The sequence below is a fragment of the Nipponia nippon genome, unplaced genomic scaffold, assembly GCF_047370975.1.
Source record: "Nipponia nippon isolate SJK-2023a ecotype South Korea unplaced genomic scaffold, ASM4737097v1 scaffold_3, whole genome shotgun sequence".
Classification (NCBI taxonomy): Eukaryota; Metazoa; Chordata; class Aves; order Pelecaniformes; family Threskiornithidae; genus Nipponia; species Nipponia nippon.
This window is the reverse complement of record NW_028262347.1, coordinates 89,599,319-89,621,123: the sequence shown is the minus strand read 5'-3', so window position 1 is coordinate 89,621,123 and position 21,805 is coordinate 89,599,319. Positions and strand designations below refer to the sequence as shown.

Sequence of the window (21,805 nt, the reverse complement as noted above, 5' to 3'; positions counted from 1 at the left end):
TCCTCCAGAAGAGGAATGTGGGATGGGGGCAGCCCCTGCAACAGCTCCAGGAGGGGATGAGGGGAAGAAACCCCCCTCGCCATGCCCCCTGCACACAATTAGCAGAATTGGGGAAGGGGAGGAAGGCAGGGACCCCACCGGGGTAGGTGACCACAGCCTGGGCTGTTCGCACGGAGCCACATTTCCAGCACTCGCTCCCGGGGTGGCCGGAGGGGTCGGAAGCACCCACTGCCTTGCACAAGGGCCGTGTAATTATCCCGGGGATAATTGCTCTGCTTAATTTCCCCATAAAGTCAACTCCTGGGTAGGCCGGCTCCAAAAAAAGCCGAGCAAGGAGCCAGGGCCAGGCTGATCCCGCTGGGAAAAGCCCTGGGCATAGGCCTGGGGGACATGAGATGACAGCCTGGGAGAGCCATTTCCCCACCCTGGCTTGCAGGCAGCTCTCCCTCCCCTCCCACCCATAAAGATGCAGGGTGAGGGCTGCGAGCCATCCCAAAAAAAGCCCAAGACCTTCAGGGCTTGGCTTGTGGACCCTCTGAGACAGAAGCAGCCTTTAGGGTGGGAGGGAGAGGAAGACTGGCCCCCCAGAGCCTTCCTCCCCGGTGAGGAGGGCGACGGGCTCTGCTCAGACACTGTGCCAGAGCTGCGCGGGGGCTGATCTCCATTACCAACAGGACTGACAGGAACTTCAAGCAGCCTAATAATAGCGCGAGAGAAGGAGAGCAGGCAAAAGCCAAGCTCCTGGCTTTCCTCCTGCCTGCTGCCAGGCAGGACAGGAGCCATGGCTCCTGCCCGGCGCTTCCTCAGCTCCCTCCTGGTACGAGGGCTGGATGCGCTAACACCCAAACAGCTTCAAGGGGTTATTTTCGCAATTAGGAACCCCAGACCTTTCCCCTCAGTGGCTGGAAAGCATCACGCCAGCACCTGCCGTGAATTTGTACTCGCTGTGTGGTGCCGTAGGTACACGGCTGCCACAGACAGCCCAGTCCCAGCCAGTGTCTGCAACCCTCAGCTTCATCGCTGCCAGGGGTTTCATGAGCATCCACCCAAGAAGGACTCCCTTAATGCCATCAGAGCCCCAAGGAATTTGCATCCAATTAAAAGGATATTTTAAAAAATAATAATAAGGGGCTAATAAAGTTTAGAAGCTGTCGACACCAGCCATATGCCTCAAATATGCATGGTACAGTTGGTGCCTAGGTAATGCAACTGCAGGTATCAGCTCGCCTAATTAGCTACCAGAAGAAAGTCTAATTTAAAACAAAGCTCTTATTTTATTTATTTGCTGACAGTAGCAGAGCAATTCCCTCCAGCATGATGTGAAAGCAAACACACTATCCTCAAAATAAACCACCACAAGCTTTTTAATTTTATCCTTCAACAAGTGTTCCCTGGTTAGTCTTTGGGAAGGTGGGGGGGGGGGGGGGGGGGGAAACTCCGGGGAGCGCCAACCTGCAGCTCCCATTAGCATTACAGAGGGCTTGCAAAGACAGCTTCCCACTTGTCACCTCCCTGCCACAGAAAAAAGCAAGCGCACACACCATCGGAACTCCTCCGCTGCACTGGGGAAAGCAGGGAAACTGCCTTTAATAAAACATCCGTAAGAAAATGTGTGTCCCCTCTCCACTGTCATCATTTGGGGTGATGAAAGGAGCTCGGCGCATCCCGGCCCACTCACTGCCATCACCCTGCAGATGCCCATGAGACAGGGCTGCTGCTTGCTAGAGGCACAGGTAATGGCACAAGTTATCATCAGGCTCCAGACCACTGTTGCAGGGTGTAAGTCATCCACCCAGACTAAGAGACTCCTGATAGTCCCCATCCTTTCCCCACCTTTGCTTTAAGATGGGGGAAAGAGAAATTCCTAGAAGCAGGGAGAGAGTACAGGGCTGCTGTGATTTTATTTAGTATCTTTTTTTATTGAAGTGCTTTAAATAGATATGGATTGACTCTCTCAGCTCTGGCTATTACAGGTTGAAAGGGGAGCTGCAGGCTCTTTAATGCACCCAAGGCTGCTTCCATAGATACTCTGCATCCAACACCACACGGTACCTCCTCCAGCCTACCAAACTGCAGTGCGGACCCCTGTATCATCCTCCCTGTAGGGACAGGAGGGTGGCACAATCCCCCACCATGTATGTTCTAGCTCTTGAGTGTCATGGTTTTGGGCAGGGCTTGCTTCAGAAGTGCCGCATCCTCACTTTGCCTGGGCAAAGCTGCCCCAAATGCCCACACTTCGATGCCATTTTAAACCACAAATACCTCCAGCCACCCAGGCACATCCCAATGGGCGGTCGAGACATTCATTTATCACTGAGCAAATGACCTACCGACCCACACCCCACATGCAGCAGGTCCTGGGGAGGCTCTCCTCAATCCCAGCACTGCAACCACATCCCACCAGCGAGACCCAGGAGCAGGCTAGGAAGGGGAGTGGCAAGATGCCAGCTTGGGGAAAAACCCTTCTCTTCTGGGCACTGCGCTTCTCACAGCTGTCAGAGGATGGTCAGTGCCAAGCCCCATCGCAAGCCTGTTCAAGGGATGCTTCAGCATCTCTTCTTGCTAAATCCAATGTCCTGATGCCTCCACTGCTCCCCCTTTACACCATCCTCAATCATCTCCACATCCAAGATCAGGCCACCAGCTCCACAGTCCATCGAGAAAAACCCTTCATCCTTCCCCTGCCATGTTCTTCATATGGTCCAAGCTCATCCAAATAATCAGAGATTTATTCCTCCCTAACAGCACGTCCTGCCAGCCATTTATGAATTTATGAAAGTGGGGAGAGGCATCACAAGACTTTATGGACAACGCTGGCTAGGATGTGCATTTTTCTTTCCAGTGATGAAAGTAATTCCATTCAGTTAAGGAGTAAGTAAAAATCACACTATTCTTAGGCAGCTGGGAAAGAGGAGGAAAATCTATTGCAGCGACCCTGAACAGGCACTTCCCCAGGGCTTCAAGGCAGAAAACTTATCAGACACCGTACTGATAACATATTCAGGCTGAACCATAAGTCTTCAGCGCATAAAAGGTATTCCTAACTGCAATCTGAATGAGCAGGGGAAATAAGGTTAAGAAAAAAAAACAGGCCAAAGGCTGAGGGGTGGCAGCAGGTCTGGGGCTCCTCTGTGGGACAGGCAGCATCACTGGCACACACTCTCAGGGGATACGGAGGAGGATGCTGATGCTGTGCATCCATCTCCTGCCACCAAGACATCCAGGGAAAGTTTGTCTTCTGTGTGTTTAAAGCTGCAGAGAAGTGGAAAAATCAGCACGCATACTACTATAAGGCTGATGAAAGATTCCTCCCCCCAGGCCAGCATCCTCAATCATCCCCAACAATGTGCTTTATCATTACGGCCCCATTTGCCTGGCCCTTGCTATGTCCCCATCCCAATACCCATCTTACAACACCTTCCCCCCCAACCCCGTTCCTTTTCTTCCCTGTAACTCCAAACCAACTCTTTGTCCCAGGCACAAAGAGCCACTGCGGCTTTCTCTCTGCACTGGTTTCCCATCCCAAAGAGCTGGATTTCCCATCCCATCCCTGTGTTTTGTAGCTGCTTTTTAAGAAATAACTCTGCCAGAGTTTTTTCCACGCCTTGTACAATCATGGAGTTCACAGCACAACCTCAGAGGGGTCCACCTTCTCCTTAGCAATTGCCTGCTCTCCATTCACCTCTTAAATCCCATGAGGATTGCCCCAAGCTGGGGAAGCCAAGCGACGCATAAGAAGCTGGAAACAAAACCCTGTCCTATTTCCAAACCACCTTAGAAAGGCGAGGAGCGGCACACAATGCAGCTATATGGTAACCCGGCCTGCAGGAACCACATCTAAAAGGGAGGCTGTGCAGCTCCCGGCTGCCCCCCATGTCCCGCAGCTATCCACAGGTTGAGTTAGTTATTCTTCTGGAAGGAAAAAAAATTAAAATCCACATTTGCCATGCCTTAGTACCCCCCGTGCATGGATGACAAGCTTATGGCACAAGCAAGCAGTGACCAGAGAGCTGCTTTTGCAAGCTCCAATTCCAACGCCTCAAGCTCAGCAAGCAAACCCCAGGCTCCAGCCAAACTGCTCCCCATTTCTAGGGGTGATGACCCCCCAGCCAACAACCCACCAGCTCCGCAGCACTGCCATCCCCAGAAACACTGAAGCCCACCACCTTCCTCAAACCTGCAGCTCCACGGCATCCAAGGTCCACCCGCAGCACCATCTCCACCAGCCTGCACCCACAGCAGGGCGCCTGATCCCAGCATCACCCAGCCAAAGCCATTGCTCCCTCCCTCCGAGGCTGGTTTTCCAAGCAGAACAAGGATGGGAATTACTCAGGCAGCATGTGACATGACCACCAGAAGGAGGGCACTGCATTACTGGAGCTAAAACTGGATCCTGGTTTCTATTGTCTATTCTTTTGTAGTGATGGGAAGAAAGAGCTGCTGCTCTGTAATCAGGCCTCTTCTGGCTGGTTTGCTGCTTTTAGGACCAACCAGGATAATGCAACATTGCTTTCATGTGGCAAGAGAAGCTTATAAACAATACTATTACACCAATACACTGCTGAAATCAAAGCCTGCTCTGAGTCTCAGTTGCTCCCAGAGGCAGCCTGCTTGACTCGGACTTAATATCTTCTCCAAAAGTCTATAACACAGTGAATGATTGAAATTTCAATCTAAATAAGCACTCATGAAATTTAATTACTCCAAAAATAATGCCTAATACCTCCTTCTGAAAAGAAGAGCAATTCCTCCCAGCTTTTCCTAATGTTCTTTTAGCAAACACTCTGCATTCCTTGTTTCAGTTCTGTTTGTGCAAAGTTACAGTTACAGCAGAGCAGCTCCAGATCACGATTCACCCAAAAACCTGAAAGTCTTCTCTTCACTGATACTTCTTCATAGCTTTATTTTACTTTTTTTGGTCCAGAATTATTGAGATTTTTTCCCCCCCCTCCCTGTAAAAGTTCAGATTCTGAGCTCACCCATGCAGACAGACTGAGACTAAAACCTCCAGAGTGGATTAACTCAGCCAGAAATGATCTCAGCTGTGAAACATCAGAAGGGGCAGTCACATTCTCAGCAGCTTCAAAATAGAGGTTGGGTTTTGGGTTTTTTTTTTGTTTGTTTGGGTTTTTTTGTTTTAATTAAAAGGGATGCCATCTTTCTGCATCTGTGTTTTATCTGGAATAAACATCCTGGTCCTGGAAGAAAACACACTTTTGCTTTCCCAATTCCAGGTTCTCATTTTCACCACCTTCTTGAGAACCCCTTCATAGTTTCTCAAGCCTTCTTCTGCACTGCATTAAGAGACCATCTCTGCAAATAACATGGTTTAAAACCCAGGGAACTCTGCAATAGAACAAGGACTCATTTCACCACTCAAGTGACCCGATCCCGGAGCAGCCCTTCCCCAGGCTCAGCGCCTCATGGCTTAAAGCATCTCCTGGGCAGCTCAGTTGGGATGAGCCAGGAGGTTTATTATGGCACTTATCTAGGGAAAAATGCCAGCCAGACCAAACCCCACAGAGACCCTCAGAACCTGCAGAAGCGGCTGGTACCATGCCAACAGGAAGATGTTCTTTTCCCCCCCATCATTCCTCTTGATGCTCTGTTTTCAGAGAGCTGCTCCCCAAAAATGTGAAAAGCCAAAGTTGCAGAATACGCTTGACCCAAAGGTCTACAATAATCCAAACTCCTCCAGCCTTTAGACCCTGCAGTTTACATAAATATCTTTTTAACTTTTTTTTTTCTTTACACATGCTGGCAGAGCAAGCCCTGAGAAACTCTGCCACATCCAACACACCTAGCAATCTCACCGCAGAGCCTCTTCCAAAGCATATGTGTAGGCTACAAGAAAGCCCACCCTTCCCTCCCCATCTCTTCCCAGCTGACCCTGGTGTGGGATGCTCTCCTCCTGCTTCCCCTTCAGCCACTCAACCATCATTAGTGAAGGACCATTTCCTTCTGCAACAATTACAGGTCATCAGTCAACAAGTGTCTTTTGCTATGACCTGAAGGCATCCTTCAGCTTCTCTCACCTTGCCTAAGGCTTTTCCCAGATTTTTCTCAGTCCTTCATGTATTTTCAAGTACCCCATCTCAGCTCAGACTATGCAGTCCCATAAGCAGAAGAACAAAACCTGCTTTCCTATAGATCTGCTACTCAAAATACTCACGCCCATGTGGTGTTTGTGTTCCCTGATAGTAGATGGCAAGTGTTATGCTGTTGGGTTTTTTTTCAGTGGGATATTAATAGATCCCTCTCACTGGCCGACCAGCTCGCCTAGATAAAAACTTTATCTCTAATTTCCTAATCAGGCAGGCGCTTAATTACAAGACATTACTTCCGAGTCAAAGAGGGGGAGGACTGCAGACACACAAACAGCATGACTGCAAAAAAAAAAAATCTGGATATGTTTTTTTTTAGGAAACCAAACTTAAAAAAAGAAATCTCCTCCAAACAAACCAACCCCTCCCCCCCTAAATAAGCCAGACAGCCAAAAGATAAATCCATTAGGATTTTTGGTGTCTTAGGCACAGGAGCTCCTCTTGGTGCATGGGCCAAGGAAACGCTGTGCCCCGTGGTCCATTCTGCAGAGGGGCTGGAGCCCACGGCTGCTCCCAGAGGGCATGGCAATGCCTCTCTCCTCCCGCGTCCCATATATAGCATGGTCCCCACGGGCTGTGAGCAGATGGTTACCAAGCTGACAGGTTGCAAACAGCTCCGTAGAGCCAGTCAGGGAATCAGATATTGTCTCCGTGCCTTTAGTTTTGGAAACAAAGGATGTCTCCCAGCTAAAAAAGTTTGCCTTGGGACCTTGCTGCTCCCCCTATTTTCGGATTTCTTTTTAAAAGCACTTCAATCCAGCTCGCATCGCTTAGGGCTGAAGTCTATACAACTCTCTGGGCTGCCTGCACATGATTTTTTCCACTCCAAGAAGGGAAAACGGATCTTTTCATCTGACTCCCCTCTCTCTAGTTAGAAGGAGAATACAAGGACAGCCATGGTGCATGGCACAACACCAACCTTGCTTTTCCAGGGAGCTGCAGGCACTGCCTTCTCTGCAAAAAGTTTTTTCCCTTGACTTCCTATCAAACTTGCAAATGCCATGAACTCAGGGCAACCTGGAGAAGCTTCCTCCCAGCATCCCCGCCATTTATTTAGAGGAGCCCCATGGGCTCAGAAACAGTCCTGGACCCCAGCCCTAAATACACGAGGCAGCAGTGACACCGCACAGTGCCACCGCACAGTGCCAGGCAGGGACCCAAATCATCTTTTAGGGTGGGTTTATTTGTTAAAAATCATCTTTTGGTAGGCCACACTGGATACCCCCCCAAAACCTACCAGGATGCAAAGCACAGCCAAACTGCAGGACACCAGCTTCTTTTACTTCCCTGCTGGTTCTAGCTCTGCAACTTGACCCTCGCAGAAACATATGGTTTGCATTCTCCCCCCTATACTTTCCATAGACTCGCACACACTCTCTTTCCCCCCGCCTCCCATAGGCACATAAATCCAAGCCCTTCTCTTTAAGCAAGAAATCGTGCCGGCAGTCCTCCACGTCATTCTCTAAGGGAAGGAGACGGGCACAGGCAGACCGGGAGAGGCTGCAGTAAAACCCCTCGGCCGAGACCGCTAAGTGGGCTTTGCTATTTCTTGCAGGGGTCATTAATAGCCCGGCTGGATCTGCTGCATCCCCTTATAGCCAGTCCATAAATACTAATGAAAACAGAGCCAGTATGTCATTGGGATATGGAAATGGAAAGGGGGAGGCAGCAAGCGCATGCACAACAAATACCCACTCTGCAAGCAGAGCTTTGCCTTCCCCAGCCGGCCAGGGACCACCAAAAAGCCATCCTGCTCAAGCCTCCAACCTCTTCCCTCTCCACTAGCAGGAGAAGACAGAAACGGCAGCAAGCCCTTAGGATGCGGGGACAGCAAACAGGGTACAGTGATGCCAAGGCACTGCATGGTGCTGGTGGTCAGAGGACGCTTGAAGGGCAGGCACCGGCCACCGACGGGGTTAAGCAGCAACTTCTCCTCCTCTTTTCCCCCTCCCCATGTGCAAAAATCATCCTTCTTTTCCTGTTAGGCAGTCTTCATCTAGTTTTCTGCTTCGTCCAGCAGATGGGCTTTTCCCTGCAAAGAGGCGACGGCAGCCTAAGCCGGTTGTTGTTCAGCCCAGAGGACTGATCCAGCAGGAAACAGCGAGAGGGATTTTTACAGAGCATTACTTTGCCTTACCGACAAGCAAGGCATTGCCTTCCCCCAGCCCACATTGTGGGATGAAGTTAAAAATTCACGAGGGCCTTCACACACGCTTCTTTTGTCTAGTGTCCTTAAAGCACCACACTTGAGAGAAGGCTCACGGAGCCTGGGAGGGCTGTGGGATAGATGGATGGATGGATGCCCCTGGCCAAAACAGCGCAGGCTGTGATAGAAACCAGAAGCCTTGCGGTCTGTGAGCCCGACTGCCTTTGCAAAGCATACCGAGCATTACTGGCGCGCCTGCGTACCCCACACCATCCTCCCGGCTGCGGCCAATGAATGCCGCAGCAAAAAACCCAAAGATCCTCTGAATTTATATATTTTCAGCAGCACAGGACCAGCAAGCCTTGGAGCCAAGGTCAGCAATGAATTCTTCTTAGCAGGTATTATAAAACCACACTTAAAAATCATCTATTTTTGACCTGTTGTGTTTTTAGGATTGGCATTACTCAAGCTTTTAGCTGGACAGATGAGGCCCCACAGTAACCTGTGGCTTTCCCTACCACATATCCCCCGGGATCCTTCCCAATCAGCTGAGACCCCGTCTGCAAAGCCAGCACGTGGGTTTTTCCATCCCCAGCAGGACCAGCCCCAACACGCCCCAGACTCCCGGAGTTTTGTTGCAAACTACAAAGGAACCTGCCCAATTTGCCCCGGTTTGCATAACCAGTTTATCCCAAGCATTTGTTTTAAAAACTCAACTCTTGTTAGTCACTGTTCAGCCCAAACAAAACCCAACCCCCTTTCCAGCTTTTGGATCTTGCTTTTCCAGCTTTGGGCAGAGCCAACGTTTTTATCTTGGTGTATAAATTTTAGAGTCTGAAATATGTGCCTCAACACCTTGGTTTTAATATATATATAAAAATAAAAAAAATATGTTTTGTATATATAAAAAACAGGGCAGCCGAAGTAGCCACAACCCAGGATAGGGATTAACTGTGCGGCTGCAACTCCTTCAATGCAAAGCTGGGATCCCTGGGCTATGGCACCATGGGATTTTAATGTGCAAAACCTCCCCAGCCACACCTCCCAGCCTTGTTTGCTTCACCCAAGCACAGACTAGTCATTCACCAGTAGCAATTCATTTAGCATAGACATACATGAAAAAAAGAGGGACTGCAGAGGATAAAATAAAAGTTTTATAGCCCTTGGCAGCCCGCACCCCAGCTTCATCACACTCTGGACCCCGGTCACCCAAGCATCTCCATGCTGCATAGCCGTGCAGCCAAATCGCCTCTCCTGAAACAAATCCCTTTAGTGCCAACACTGGAGCAGCGAAGGAGGCATTTGCAGGACTCTAACTGCAGAAAAGCAGCCAAAAATGACGCACAGCAGGCATCACAAGTCCTCCAGGAAAATGTACTTCCACAACCAGCCAGGCATCTCCTCCTAAAGACCAGGGGAAGACGAGAAGAACCGCAGACCCAGGTGGAAATGCATGGGTGGAGATGGTAGGGGAGCCCAAATTGCCACCTCTTCTTCCTTCCAGCCCAAAGCATTAGCCCACAGCCCCAGCGATGCTGACAGAGCCAGGTGTGCACCCAGCAGCGACACTGTGTCACCAAGCGCTTGTCCCCAAAGCAGATAGACGGTGTAACGCGGAGGAGACACTACAGAGCCATGGAGGGATGCCACAGCCCCAGTGGGGAGCTCCTGAGCACAGGAAAAAGCTTGCTTCCAGCCTAATGCAGATTTTCAGCAATACTTGACCCGCTCTAGGAAGACGTCCTCCAGTCAGGTCCCAGAAAGCAGAAGGGACAGGACATTTAAGCTTCTCGAAGGTAGGCTGGAAGAGAAAGCCCTTCAATGAGCCTAGTCTCCAATGCAGCAACCTAGACCACTGATTGCTTTTAATTGCTGTGTAATTGGACTTGGGAGCCATGCTTTCATTTTAAGCACGTCTCTACGTTTCACATCTGTCTAGGAGGAAAATTAAAACCTTCAAAATAATATTCCAGTGCAGGAACACCATAGCACCATCCAGCAACTGTAGGAACAGCCGCGCCAGGCAGGGAGGCAAGGGTACCCGCACCCCGAGCAGCATCCCCAGCCTGTTTGGGATAAGCAGGGGTGGAGGGAGGCTGCTGGGATCCCACACCTGGGCAGCGGCCATCCGAAACGAGGTGATGGCCCCAGGCCAGACCACAGCAGACAGCATGGCCACATTGCAAGATCCACCCTCATGACCAGCACTAATTACTAGCTTCACTTGCAGGGCCTGCAAAGCCTTCAGAGATGCCCCTCCAGGTGAGGGTGGGGAGGCTCCCTTGGCTCCTTTTGGCTACATGGATGAAAAGCAAGCAGCAGACCACATTTTTTTTTTGGTTGTTTTAAATAGCAACAACTTTCTGGCTGCTGGAAAACACCCTCCTTCTGTTCTTCAAGCCAACCCAAACAGATAGAGCCAATAAAGCAGCCAGGTGATGGCGTAGGATGGTGAGGTCTCCATGGGGGATAACAGGCACGCAGGGATCAGCCTCCAGAGCATGCAAGGCAGGGATGAGACCCCCTCAAGATGGCAGAGAGGCAGAGCTGATCACCCCAGTGGAAGGAAGCGCCATTCATCCACCTCTACAAAACCCTTCAAAGCCTCACTCCTTCGTCCCGATTGCTCTCGGTCCTCCAGTTAGCGGTCACCATCATCCGAAGGAAGAACTACAGCTTCCCAGAACATCAGGAGAGTCCACAGGAAAACTGGACAGTCAATGAAGCAAGGTCTTCTGCTGAGGACCTTCTTGGTGCCTTCAGCCACTCCTGGGTGGATATGCCCATGTGTGTCACTGGTAGTGAATAAGCCCAAAATCTCACAGCCTAGAAAGCACTGAGGACACCCACTGACAGCAACCTCAGACAGGAGGAGACAGCAACCCTGCATCCCAGGCATGTCCCTTCTCCCATTTAAATATGTCCTGAGGAGTTTCTGGGCTCTCTAACCTCCCGCCTAAGGAAAACTCCCACACTATAGAATGCAACACCTCCTTTTTAATAGCCTCCGACCTCTGCAAGCCACCCAGCCAGGAAGCCTGGGTTTGTTTTTACAACATCTTGTCCCTCCAGCCTGCCACCACCCCAGGAGATGCAGGTACGCTGAGGAGCCTGCCCAGAGGTGGACAGCCCATACTGCTCCTCATTTAAAGTCATGGAGGAGGACATGTAGAGGCATTTAAATGCTGCCAACCAAGGAGGGAGTGTGGCGAGAAAGGGGCAATTGGGGATAATTTCCAGGCTGGTGGCAGCTCCCAGGCAGAAGAATTGCTCCGCCAAAGGGAAGACTCACAAAGCAATAGCAGGACAAAGTCAGGGTGGAGAAAAGCTTGCTCTTATCTCAGCTGCTGTCTCACCTCCCTGTCCAGTAGGAGCCTCCCCCTTGATGGGCTTGTATCGTTCAACAGCCACCACATCTATCTCCATGCAACTTCAACGGGGAGAGAAGCCCGGTGGGGAGAAGCATCACCATGCTTTACAGGAGCACTCCCCACACACCATCCTGCACTCAAACCCTCTTGCGCACATTTTACCTGTGCCTGAGTGCCACTTGGTTCAATATATCAAGGTGTGCTGAATCCATCCCTAGGGCAAGCCAAAGCATCCAAAACAATCCTGCACCTGCATGTAGTGACATCAATACCAAGAGTATTTCTCCACCTCTAAGGAAGTTTTGTGGGGTTTTTTCCTCCCTCTCTTTCTAGAATCCCATGCTGTCCACCTGCACGGATCCTCTGGTCGAGGATGCTGCCCACAGCATCACTCCCACAGAGCCCCAAAGCCTGCCTGGGCGCCAGGCATCTGCACTCAGAGGTCCTTGCCTCTCCTCCTGCGGTGGCCTCCACTCGAAAGGCAGATGGATCTAATATGCATTAAACATCTCAAAATGAGATTTTCCACACTCTTTCAAAGGGAAACAATCCCTCAGCTTTCACACTCAGTGCAGGCTTGTGATGGTGGGGAGCCAAGGGGCAGCAAAGGTTACTCATGGGACCTTTATGGAAACCATACTGGTGGGACCCCCCTGGAAGCACGAGAGATGCCGGGATCTGACTTTTGTGTCCGGCTCAATGAGGGTTTTGTACCGATTAGAAGGACAGCCCATGCTTGCAGCCCAGGTATTCAGGCAGGGAAGGCATTGCTCGTGGCGCAAACAAGCCCTTTTCCTCCTCCTGGCTCTTACAGGAATAAATAGAGGAGCGAAGCAAGGGCAGCTATGCTATATGTGTGTATATACATCTATTATGGACTGCTGCTGATCAGACTTGTGGGTCAAAGGGATGGAGGTGGAGAAGAAGATCCACAAAGATGCTCTACAAATCTACATAGGTCTTCTTCCCTACCTGAAGGGACTCACTCCCCCAGGGAAAGGGACAGCCCAGACCCCAAATGCAAGCAGAGAAAAGCGTCAGAGTTTGAGGCTAGAGGTCTTCTCAGTTTGCTCCTTGTATAACCAGGTATATTACTCTTTAAGTGTCTCAACTTGTGTCCTCCATCTCCCAGGGTAAATTAAAAAAAAATACATCACTGCCTTTAACTTAAAGGGGAAAAAAACTGGCTCAAAATATTTGCTTTTCAGATCCTGAGGGATTATGCCAGCTCCATCCACCCAGACCAAGCCCTGTGTGGCAGGCAATGGGATGTGCCTCCCGATAAATATTTTGCCTGCACAAATCCAGCTCCAGAAGAAAGCCTTGTCTCATGGTCACAGCCCAATTTTGGGACTCCTGTGCCACCGCCACGCCTGCCATCGCCCATGCACGTGCCCCAGGTGGCTCCACAGCCACCCCAGGGCTCAGGACTGAGCTGAGCCAGCAGGTCTGGGAGAAGCCACCAAAGGCAGCGGGGAGCAGAGGAGACCTGAGCAGGGCCATGCCAGGCTGCAGCGGGGAGGGACTCACAGGAGATTAAAGGCAGCATGCAGGACACGCTGCAGCAAGCCCCGTGCTAAATAATTCCTGCTTCCCTTCCCTTCCCTCGTTTTCGAGTGTGGCTTTGCCCAGCCTTTCCCAGCCTGGCTCACGTTTGATCTCAGGGCTCGCTCTGCCTTTCCCTCGCCTCCAAGCAGCCAACGCAACCCAGAGGTGCCTTGCTACGACACACTGAGCTGCCCCAGCCCCATCAAAAAAGCAGCCCCGACGTGAAAAAGCAAAGGGAAAGGAGAAAAAAAAAAATCCCCTAAAAATCCAAGCTCAGCAATCATGTGGCTGCTACCAGCCCAGCCCAGCGGTTTGGGAGGAGAGGGGATGGGGAACAGGCTTGGGAGGAGGAGACGGCAGCTCTTCCCCTCCACCAAGGAGCAGGTCCGGGGCTGCCAGCCCAGCGCATTCCTGCACCGTGAGTCAGACCTCCGAAAAACCAGGAGGCTTCAAGAATAATACTCCATGCAGTCGGGATGCTTTGCTTGCCTTCTGGCTCCCCAGCCTCCCCCATGCACGTAGCGCCCGGTTTTAGTGCTTTGCTTGCTCCCCAACGGGACCAAAACTGATTTAAACCAAAACCCGGCTGGGACCCTCAAGAACAACATTACCCTCCGTGGCTGGAACCCCAGCGTGAAGCTAAAAGGAAACCCACACTCCAAAACTGCCTTGACAGTAAAAATTCAAGCGTCAGCCAAGCCTGCAGGGCTGCGGGGACAGCAAGACAGCAAGGGAGGATTTAGGGAGTGTTAGGGAGGGTGCTGTATTCAGCTAGGGGCCTCCAGGCTCCCACCAAGAGAGGTCCCTCGGAGGGTGGGTGTGAAACCAGACATCAGAGCAGCTTTACAGGGCTTTCTGCCTCTCCCTAGTCCAAGCTCTGCATTTCCCAGCCCTAGTGCAACCCCACTGCAGGTCATACAGGATTTTTTCCAGTGCCCCAGCCTGATGTGAGGAGTCACATCACACAAAACCTACCAGTTCACCACTCCTGGGGCACCACAAAGGCTCTGGTTTGGGGGGAAAGCATCTCACACAGTATTTCCTTTAGGTCCTGAGCTCTGGCAAAGCCAGGGAAGGATCACCTGAGCTCCCTTCACCCCAGGATGAATGAGTCTTCATGCCACCAGACACAGACATCCCCACCCGCCCCAGCATCCAAAGGGCCAGGGCTGTGCCACCGCGCTCTGACTCACGAGCAGGGGTGTCTTGCACAATATAACTGATTACAGCAAATTACAGCTTTGTCTATTAAGGAAAAGCAAAATCGGAGGCAGTGGGCCTTAAAATGCCATGGCAAGGCTGACGGCAGCCAGCGAGCAGCTCAGGCATCCCTTGCCCCCGTATTAATCTCCCCGCTTCCCAAGGCGAGACACGCGGGTGGGATGGCAGGAGGGGGCAGAGGGAATGGGCTGGTGATTTATGCCCCCCCGCCTCGCTCCAGCAAATGTTTTCACTCGCATTAGCATCACTAAAGCCGGGAGGATATAAGTGAATAGGAAACAGCAGGAACCTGTGGCTTTATGGCACCAACATCTGCTGTAATGAACTCCTCGCAGACTCCATACAGCCCCTTCCGTCCTCACCTCGCAGCCCAGCGCTTCCTGCCGCCTCCCCGGCTTCGGCCTGCGACCCTGGCTTTTGCTGAGCAAAGCCCAGCTCATAGACTCTTCCAATAACCTACAGGGCTGGCAGGCTGATCCCACTGGCCCCAAACAGGCTGGGACAGAGAAAGCCACAGGGCTGAGGACTTGAAAGTGCTGCTGCTGCTAGAAATGGAAGCAAAACCGAGCTCCTTGCATCATCTTGGCTTAACTGTCCCAAAATACAGATTTTTTTTTTTTATTCCTGTATGGCTAGGACAGGGACAGAAAGGGAGCCAGTGTGCACAGCACCAAAAGGACCCATGGGACCTTATACGGGAGAGGAGATAAAGGACACAGCTGGACTCTCCAAGCTGCTTACTGGGTCAGCAGTGGTACACTTTTGATTTCTAAACAGAGAAAATGCAATCTGGATTTCTTCCCTACCCCCCAACTACCATTTCCAAGAGATTCTGCCTCCTTTAAAGTAGCATTTTTCCATTTCTCTCCTTTTTTTGTTGTTTCATTATTTCATTCTGCCACTACCATGCAGAGAGACCACCCGCTTCCAAGACAGAAAGGGCTCCACAACCAAGAAGCTAAAGGAGAAGGAGAGGAAAAAGCCAGAGCAGAACCTTTCACAAGCCTCCACCTCCTGCAAGGGCAGGCTTTGCCGATGAGCAACAGGTCTTGGAGCATCTCTCCCCCGGCCACCTGCTCGCAATGACAGCAGCAAGCAGGCAGCCTCCTGCCACCAATGCACAGGAGCCCATGACCCATGCCGGTGGGGGAGAGCAGTGCCGATATCCCCCCCTCTCCCTCCCTCCCTCCCCAGGATGGTGGTACAGCAGAGGGATGGAAAGACAGTCCTTCACCAGGATGGCAGTGTCACGCTGTCTGCAACCACCCTTGTCAGCTAAGCCCCCCTCCAGCATCACCCTCTGGATTTCGACAGCCCTTCTGCGACCTCTGTGCAGCCAGCCTCGTGGGGAAAGGCCCTCAAGCAAGCTCAAAATCCTCGCACCAAGTTGTTTTCCTAGCACACACAAGCAGAAGGAAGCACGGCAAGGAGCCCGGCAGGCAAAGCCCTAGGACCAGGAGGGAGGGACATGGGTGGGAGCTGGAGTTCCCCCAGCAGCAGAGGGGAGCACAGCAGCAGCCCTGAGGATGAGTGGGCCGACTGCTTCTGGGTGTCAAACCCCAATCCAAAACCTAACACAAACAATATGGACATTCCCCCTTATTAAAAGAGAAAATTATTTTCTGGGTGATGTCTCTCCCGCCCTCCTTAAAACCAGGCAAAGATGAGGAAGGGTGTGGATTATCACTGGGGCTAAGCACCCATCTCCACTCCCTCCTCTGCATCATCACATGCAATCTCTACACAACACTCCTGGAGAAACACTAATTATAGCTCTACAGCTAAAAAACTTTATACACGTTTACATACGCCAGGTTAACAGTGTGCCTTTGAAAAGGCTCCCCAGACTCAAACTGATCCAGCTTGGTCAGGTTTAACTTGTTTTTTCCTTCTTCATTCCCTCCCTCCTGCCCAGTTTTATTTCAAACCCTGCATGAACTTGGTGCATGCAAAAATAAAGAGCACTGCACGGGACAGAGCCAGGCACGGGGGTCCTGCACCACCGACCCAGCCGACATCCCCCCCTCCCCAGTATCCCCAGCAGCTCCAGGCTGCTTGGCCACAGCTAAACCCTTACCCACAGTAGCCTGGCTAATCCAGCCTTCCCAGCCCCCTGCCATCCACAGCATCCCACACCATGCCGAGCTGCCGGGCCCCTCGCTGCTTGCTCCCACAGCACAGGACCCTTCAGCACACACCGTGCTGCTCCCGGCCGAGCGGGACACCGGTTGCCAGCTCTCAAAACTCTCCCTTTCCAGCAAAGGGAGAGTTTCTTCTGGCTGGAGGATGCTGCTGCAGCAACGTCCAGGCCACTGAATAAGTCAATAGTGCCGTTTCTGTTTTCCATTTGCCAAAACACACTAGATCTTTGTGTGGCGGAGGTGGGAAAAATATTAATCTAATTAAACTCCCTCCCCAAAATTCCTTGTCACCTTAATTACGCTTCAGAAAAGAAGGCTTGGTTCATTTTCTTAGAAAATCAGCTCGTCAGGAAACGCTTTTAACTACTAACAAGACCAATCACAGCTTCACTACACGTACTCAAACCCTCGCCAGAAGCTGCGGGAAGCGAGTGACGGGCTCTCCTCCCAAGTTCCCACCGGGATGACGACCTTGCTCATCACCGGGGCCGCGACGGTTACGGTTATGGTCTCTTCCAACCTCTAAAAGCCATCAAACTTTATAGGGCTCCACTTCTGAGCTCTACACTCGTGGACATCTTTTTATACCCAGAGGATAAACAGCGGCACCTTTGCTTTGCCGCCGCCGGAGGATGACAAAGGACAAAGTCCTGAGATGCAGAGGATGTTCATGAGTTGCGGGGAGGGGGAGAAATATAGCGGAAAGGCTGAATTTGATCACAGGAGTCCTAACGAGAGAGGGCAGCAGGAGAGACGTGCCTCTGTTTATTGTCTGTGGCAGGGATTACCAACGGAAGGGCTGGATTTTAGTGCATCTCAATCACAAGATTGGGTTGCGCACAGGAAACTTTGAAGAGCCATAGGAAAAGACCACTTAGCTGCCCGGCCGTCAACAGCTCGGTTTATAAAAACGCAGATAAAAAAAATATCCGGGCTGAATAATTACTTATTTAACTCGCTGGGGAATCACAGCCGGCGACACTACAAACAGGGCTGGGTTTGTTTTGCTTTTCCCAAGAGAAAAAAAATACATATAAAAAAATATAAGCAGGCGGCAGCGGTACGGCAGGGCGGGGAGCGGCGCTGCCAGCCCGCATCCCCCGGAGCATCCCCCGGAGCATCCCCCGGAGCATCCCCCGGAGCATCCCCCGGCCCCGAGGGTGGCTCAGCTCCCCCCGCCCCTCAACCTTTATATTAAAGAAAAAAAAAAAAAAAGAAAGGAAATAAATGCCCCAGGGTTGAAAACCCCTTCGAGCTGCCCCTAAAAAAGGGGTAAACCCCAGTGAACTTTTTTTTGGGGGGAAGGCAATCCCCCCCCCCGAAAAACTTCTGCCCCCCCTTACCTGCGGCGGCCAGCGCCCGGCGGAGAAGGAGGAGGATGAGGAGGGCGGCGGGGCGACGGGGGCCGGGCGGCGGCATGGCGGCGGGGCCGGGAGCGGAGCGGAGCGGCGAGGCGCAGCCTGCCCGCCCGCCTCGCCACACTGCCGGGCTGCCCGGCGCCGAGCGGGGCGGAGCGGGGCGCGGCCCGGCGGGGCGGAGCGGGGGCGGCACCTCCCCGCGCCTGCGATGAGCTGCTCCCGGCCTCAGCCCCCCCCTCCCCTCCATCATCATCACCTGCCCCCATCCCCTGCAGGGAGGAGGGGTACAAAGCCAAAGGCAGGAGAGGGGCTGCGAGGCAGGGATGGGAAAAACAGCGTGAAACACCAACCGGCGGAGCCTGCCCTGCAGTGGGGGCGTGCGGGCACAAGGGGGAGCCCCGCAACGCTCCCGGCCCCGGGTCCCGGCCTCCCCGCCGGCCCCCGGCAGCGGGCCCGCCCGTCCTCTCGGCCCCCGGCGTGGCGTGCCCCGGCGAGGAGCCTTGCCGCGGGGAGAAGCACGCCGGTAAAAATACGTTAAGGCGCGAAGCGACGCTGCTAACGGTGTGAGTGCCATAAGATCACATAATGGACTATTACACCCTCCCCCAAGAACGGGGATTGAAACCCAGACTGCAAAATGTACCCACAGGAGCATAAAATCCCACAAACGCACACAAAAATAATAAAAAAATAAAATTCACACATTGGCGGAGGTATCCTGCAACTAATCCTCAGTATCTGTGCACCTCCCTTCGAGCAAAGAATTGAAAGCAAACTTACACTTTGCAAACTCTGAGCCGTGGGGCTGCAGTTTTCCAAATGCTACGTCTCTCCTTAGGCTGGCTTGAAAGCTCACCCTGCCTCCTCGCTCACTGGAGGGGGGCAAAAGGGCTCAGCAGTGCCCAGGAGAGGGAGCAACCCCAAGTTCAGCAAAGTTGCATTACAACAGAGCAGTGCTGCTTCTCATGCAGTGGTATCCGTGCAAGGAGGGCTGCAAAGTGCTGGGTGACAGCAAGAACTGCTCCCTTCCACCAAGGGATAATGGGCTGCCATTGCTGCCTATAAATGGTTAAAATAGCATGGGAACTGCTAACTACTTTTAATTGCTGGCAGCTGCTCAGTTCCTCCGGGGTAGGGCAGTGGGGGCGAAGAAACCCTGGTAGGCAGGCAGTAATTACAGCCTGTGCCTCGCCACCAGCCCGGTGGAACCGGGGCTGTGGGTTTGGCGCTGGCTCGCTCCGGGCCCAACGTGCTGCTCCAGCCATGGGTTTGCTCCTTGGCCCAAGCTGGGTTGTCGCCTTCAGAGGGGCAAGGCAAATGCGGACGGGATGGAGAAGCTGGGGGACAGCTTCTGCTGTTGAATGGGGGTGTCACACGTAGATCACAGGATTCTACCTGGGGACGCAGGAGTGCCAGGGGTGGCCTTTGCACTTGGGATAGGCCTTTTGGGCATCACCCAAAAATGAAAATCCACCTTTGGAAACCTTTCAGAGCTGTCAGGAGTTCTCCCCGCTACCCAGTTGCCTTCTCCCACCTTTGCAGAGCACCCTCTCCTCCCAGCCAGGCTGCCCCTTGGCCAGTCCCGCAGGTACCCCAGCCAGACCCCAAAACTCATGCCGCGCTGCTTGGGCCACCCGTGCATCGCCGGCAATACAGCTGCCTTGCATGCTACCTCCAGCATCCCACACTCGGCTGCACTTCAGCCTGTATTTACAGAGCAGCAGGACGTGCCGGAGAAGGCTTAAGAGCAAAAAAAAAAAAAAATCTCATTTCCAGTTGCTGTCGACGGGGTGAAGCCATGAAAGAAGGGCCTGGCTGGGCAGCAAAGGGAGGGATGCGACTGATGCAGACCTGGCGGTGCTAGCACTGGAGAGGGGCTGGGGATGAGACATCTGGGAAAATAAACCAGCAAAAAAGACTATTTTCCAGCCGGATCAGGCCACACGTTGGGCTCATGTGCAGTTCATGGCAGTGTAATGCCATGTGTAATCAGTACTTGGCTCTGGCCCCACATGCAGCTCCGAAGCCCGGGCACTTGCACTGGACCTCAGTGATCGTTCGTGCAAGAAAGGGCTCTGTGCCTGGGTGGGTGTTTATTCTTTTATTAAATAACACCAGTAACACTCAGGCCACTGTGTAAAGCACTTTGAGGAGCTCTGAAGAACAGCTTGGTACCAGTGCAGGTATTGGTATTAATGAGCGGAGGAGCTGGCAGGCGTTCAGAGCGCCTGCTTTTGGAAGCAGAGTGCGCCTTTTGTACGTTTTTTTTTTTGTAGAAATGAGTGAGAATGTGTGGGTTAAATTGGGTGGCATTTAAGTCATTGTCTGGTATTCAAAATATGAATTAAAGCAATGCAAATTAATGGTTAGCCTACCACTATTTTGCAATTTTAGAAAAATATGACATGACAAACTATCATTAAGGCAAAGGGCTGTTTTTCCTCCCAGGTGTTTACATATTACCCCTCGTTTTTCTCTAATGGTCTGGTGTGCACAGGTCAATCAAATCCCCAGTGTGGCGGGACCACTCCCAGCAGCCACCGATCGGGAGGTGTGACGAGTTGCACAGCACTCAGCCGCCCAGCCGCAGCAGGACTGGCAGGGCCCAGCCCTTGTCCCCGGCCCCAGCGGGACGGCAGATGATAGGGCCAGATGAAGCCGGGGGGAAGCAGACGGCACCTGGGAAAGGGTCCACACCATGGAGTTTGTGTATGGCTCAGGAGAGGGGCCAGCATCAGATGGGATGCCGGATTTTTGGCATTCTGCACTGGGCAGAGGGAGGGACTGCTCCCGCTCAGCAATTCAAGAGGACCAGCAGTCCACATCCCACCGGTGACACACACGACATCCGAGCAGGGACCCTCCGACCTCTCCGGTGCCTGTCTCGGGTTGGGCATTCGGGTCTCTAGCATAGCCGGGAGGGGGGGTGCATTAAAGCGTTAAAAAAGATTGCAATCAGATGAATAATAAACAGAGGAAACTCCCAAAGCATAATCAGGAGGTGAGACAAAGACTCGCTTGTTCAGACTTTGAGGTCATGGCGCCCTTCAGCTCTGATCACATTGTCACAGGAGGGGTGGGTATCTTTTCCCACCCAAACTTCAGAGGCAGAGTGGACCTTAGGTGGGCTGAAACGTCCTCTAAAAGCACCTTTTTCTTTCCGATGGTGACCATGCTCTTCACTAAACATGTCAGCTGTCTGGGATAAGGCTGTGCTGAGGAGTCAAGACATCCTTATGGTATAAATAATTCTCTGTTGGGGGGGGGGAAAGGATGATTTTAATTTTTTTTTTAAAGACCATTTTCTTTATAGCCCCCATGTGCTATTTGCAGCTGTGGTCAGCTGAAAGGGCCACAGGCAGCTAAGCACAGGGGTAGCTGGAGGTGCTTATTTATTTGAGGGCTTGTAAGTCTTCAAGACAATTTGCATAGCATTATCCATAACTATGCTATCAGGCCAAACAGTCCCTAAAACCTAATTAAGCATTAGTAAGAAGAGAGCATCTGAAGACATGCACACAGGGGAAGAAGAGGGGGCACGTGCCAAAGCTACAGATAACGTGGGGTCGAGATGCTGGGAAGGGCTTTCCCGGCAAGGAACAGCCCTGGCTGTACAGAGTTTTGTTTTCCCTGGGTTGCTGCAGCCCAGACACCATGGCATCCGCTCCCCGCCGGCTCACCCGCAGCAACAGGGGCCAAACACGGAAAATTGCATGTTTCCAGTTCAGGGAAAGCAGCCGCCACTGAAATCTGCCGGTCCCGCCACCGCAGGAGGCTCGGCCGGCCCCTGCTGCATCTCCTCTCGCTCCGCAAATAGCTGCTTCCCTCCTCCAGGAGTCCAGCCGGGCTGAGATCTCCCTGCTTTTTTTAAACAGGGAGTTTTCTGGGGAGCTGCTTGTTACCAAGAGAGCCCCAG

The 21,805-nt window shown here is 52.3% G+C and overlaps 1 protein-coding gene across 2 annotated transcripts in view; it reads right to left on the bottom strand.

Annotated features, from left to right (window-relative positions):
* Positions 1 to 18,003, bottom strand: part of UNC5B (unc-5 netrin receptor B) — a 56,602-nt gene extending 38,599 nt beyond the window's left edge. For both annotated transcript variants that reach the window (XM_087764715.1, XM_087764717.1), the window contains exon 1: positions 17,875 to 18,003. In XM_087764715.1, coding sequence (XP_087620841.1) covers positions 17,875 to 17,950 — 76 coding nt within the window. In that variant the 5' untranslated portion in view covers positions 17,951 to 18,003. The remainder of the gene's footprint in view (positions 1 to 17,874) is intronic.
* Between the last annotated feature and the right edge of the window lie 3,802 nt (positions 18,004 to 21,805).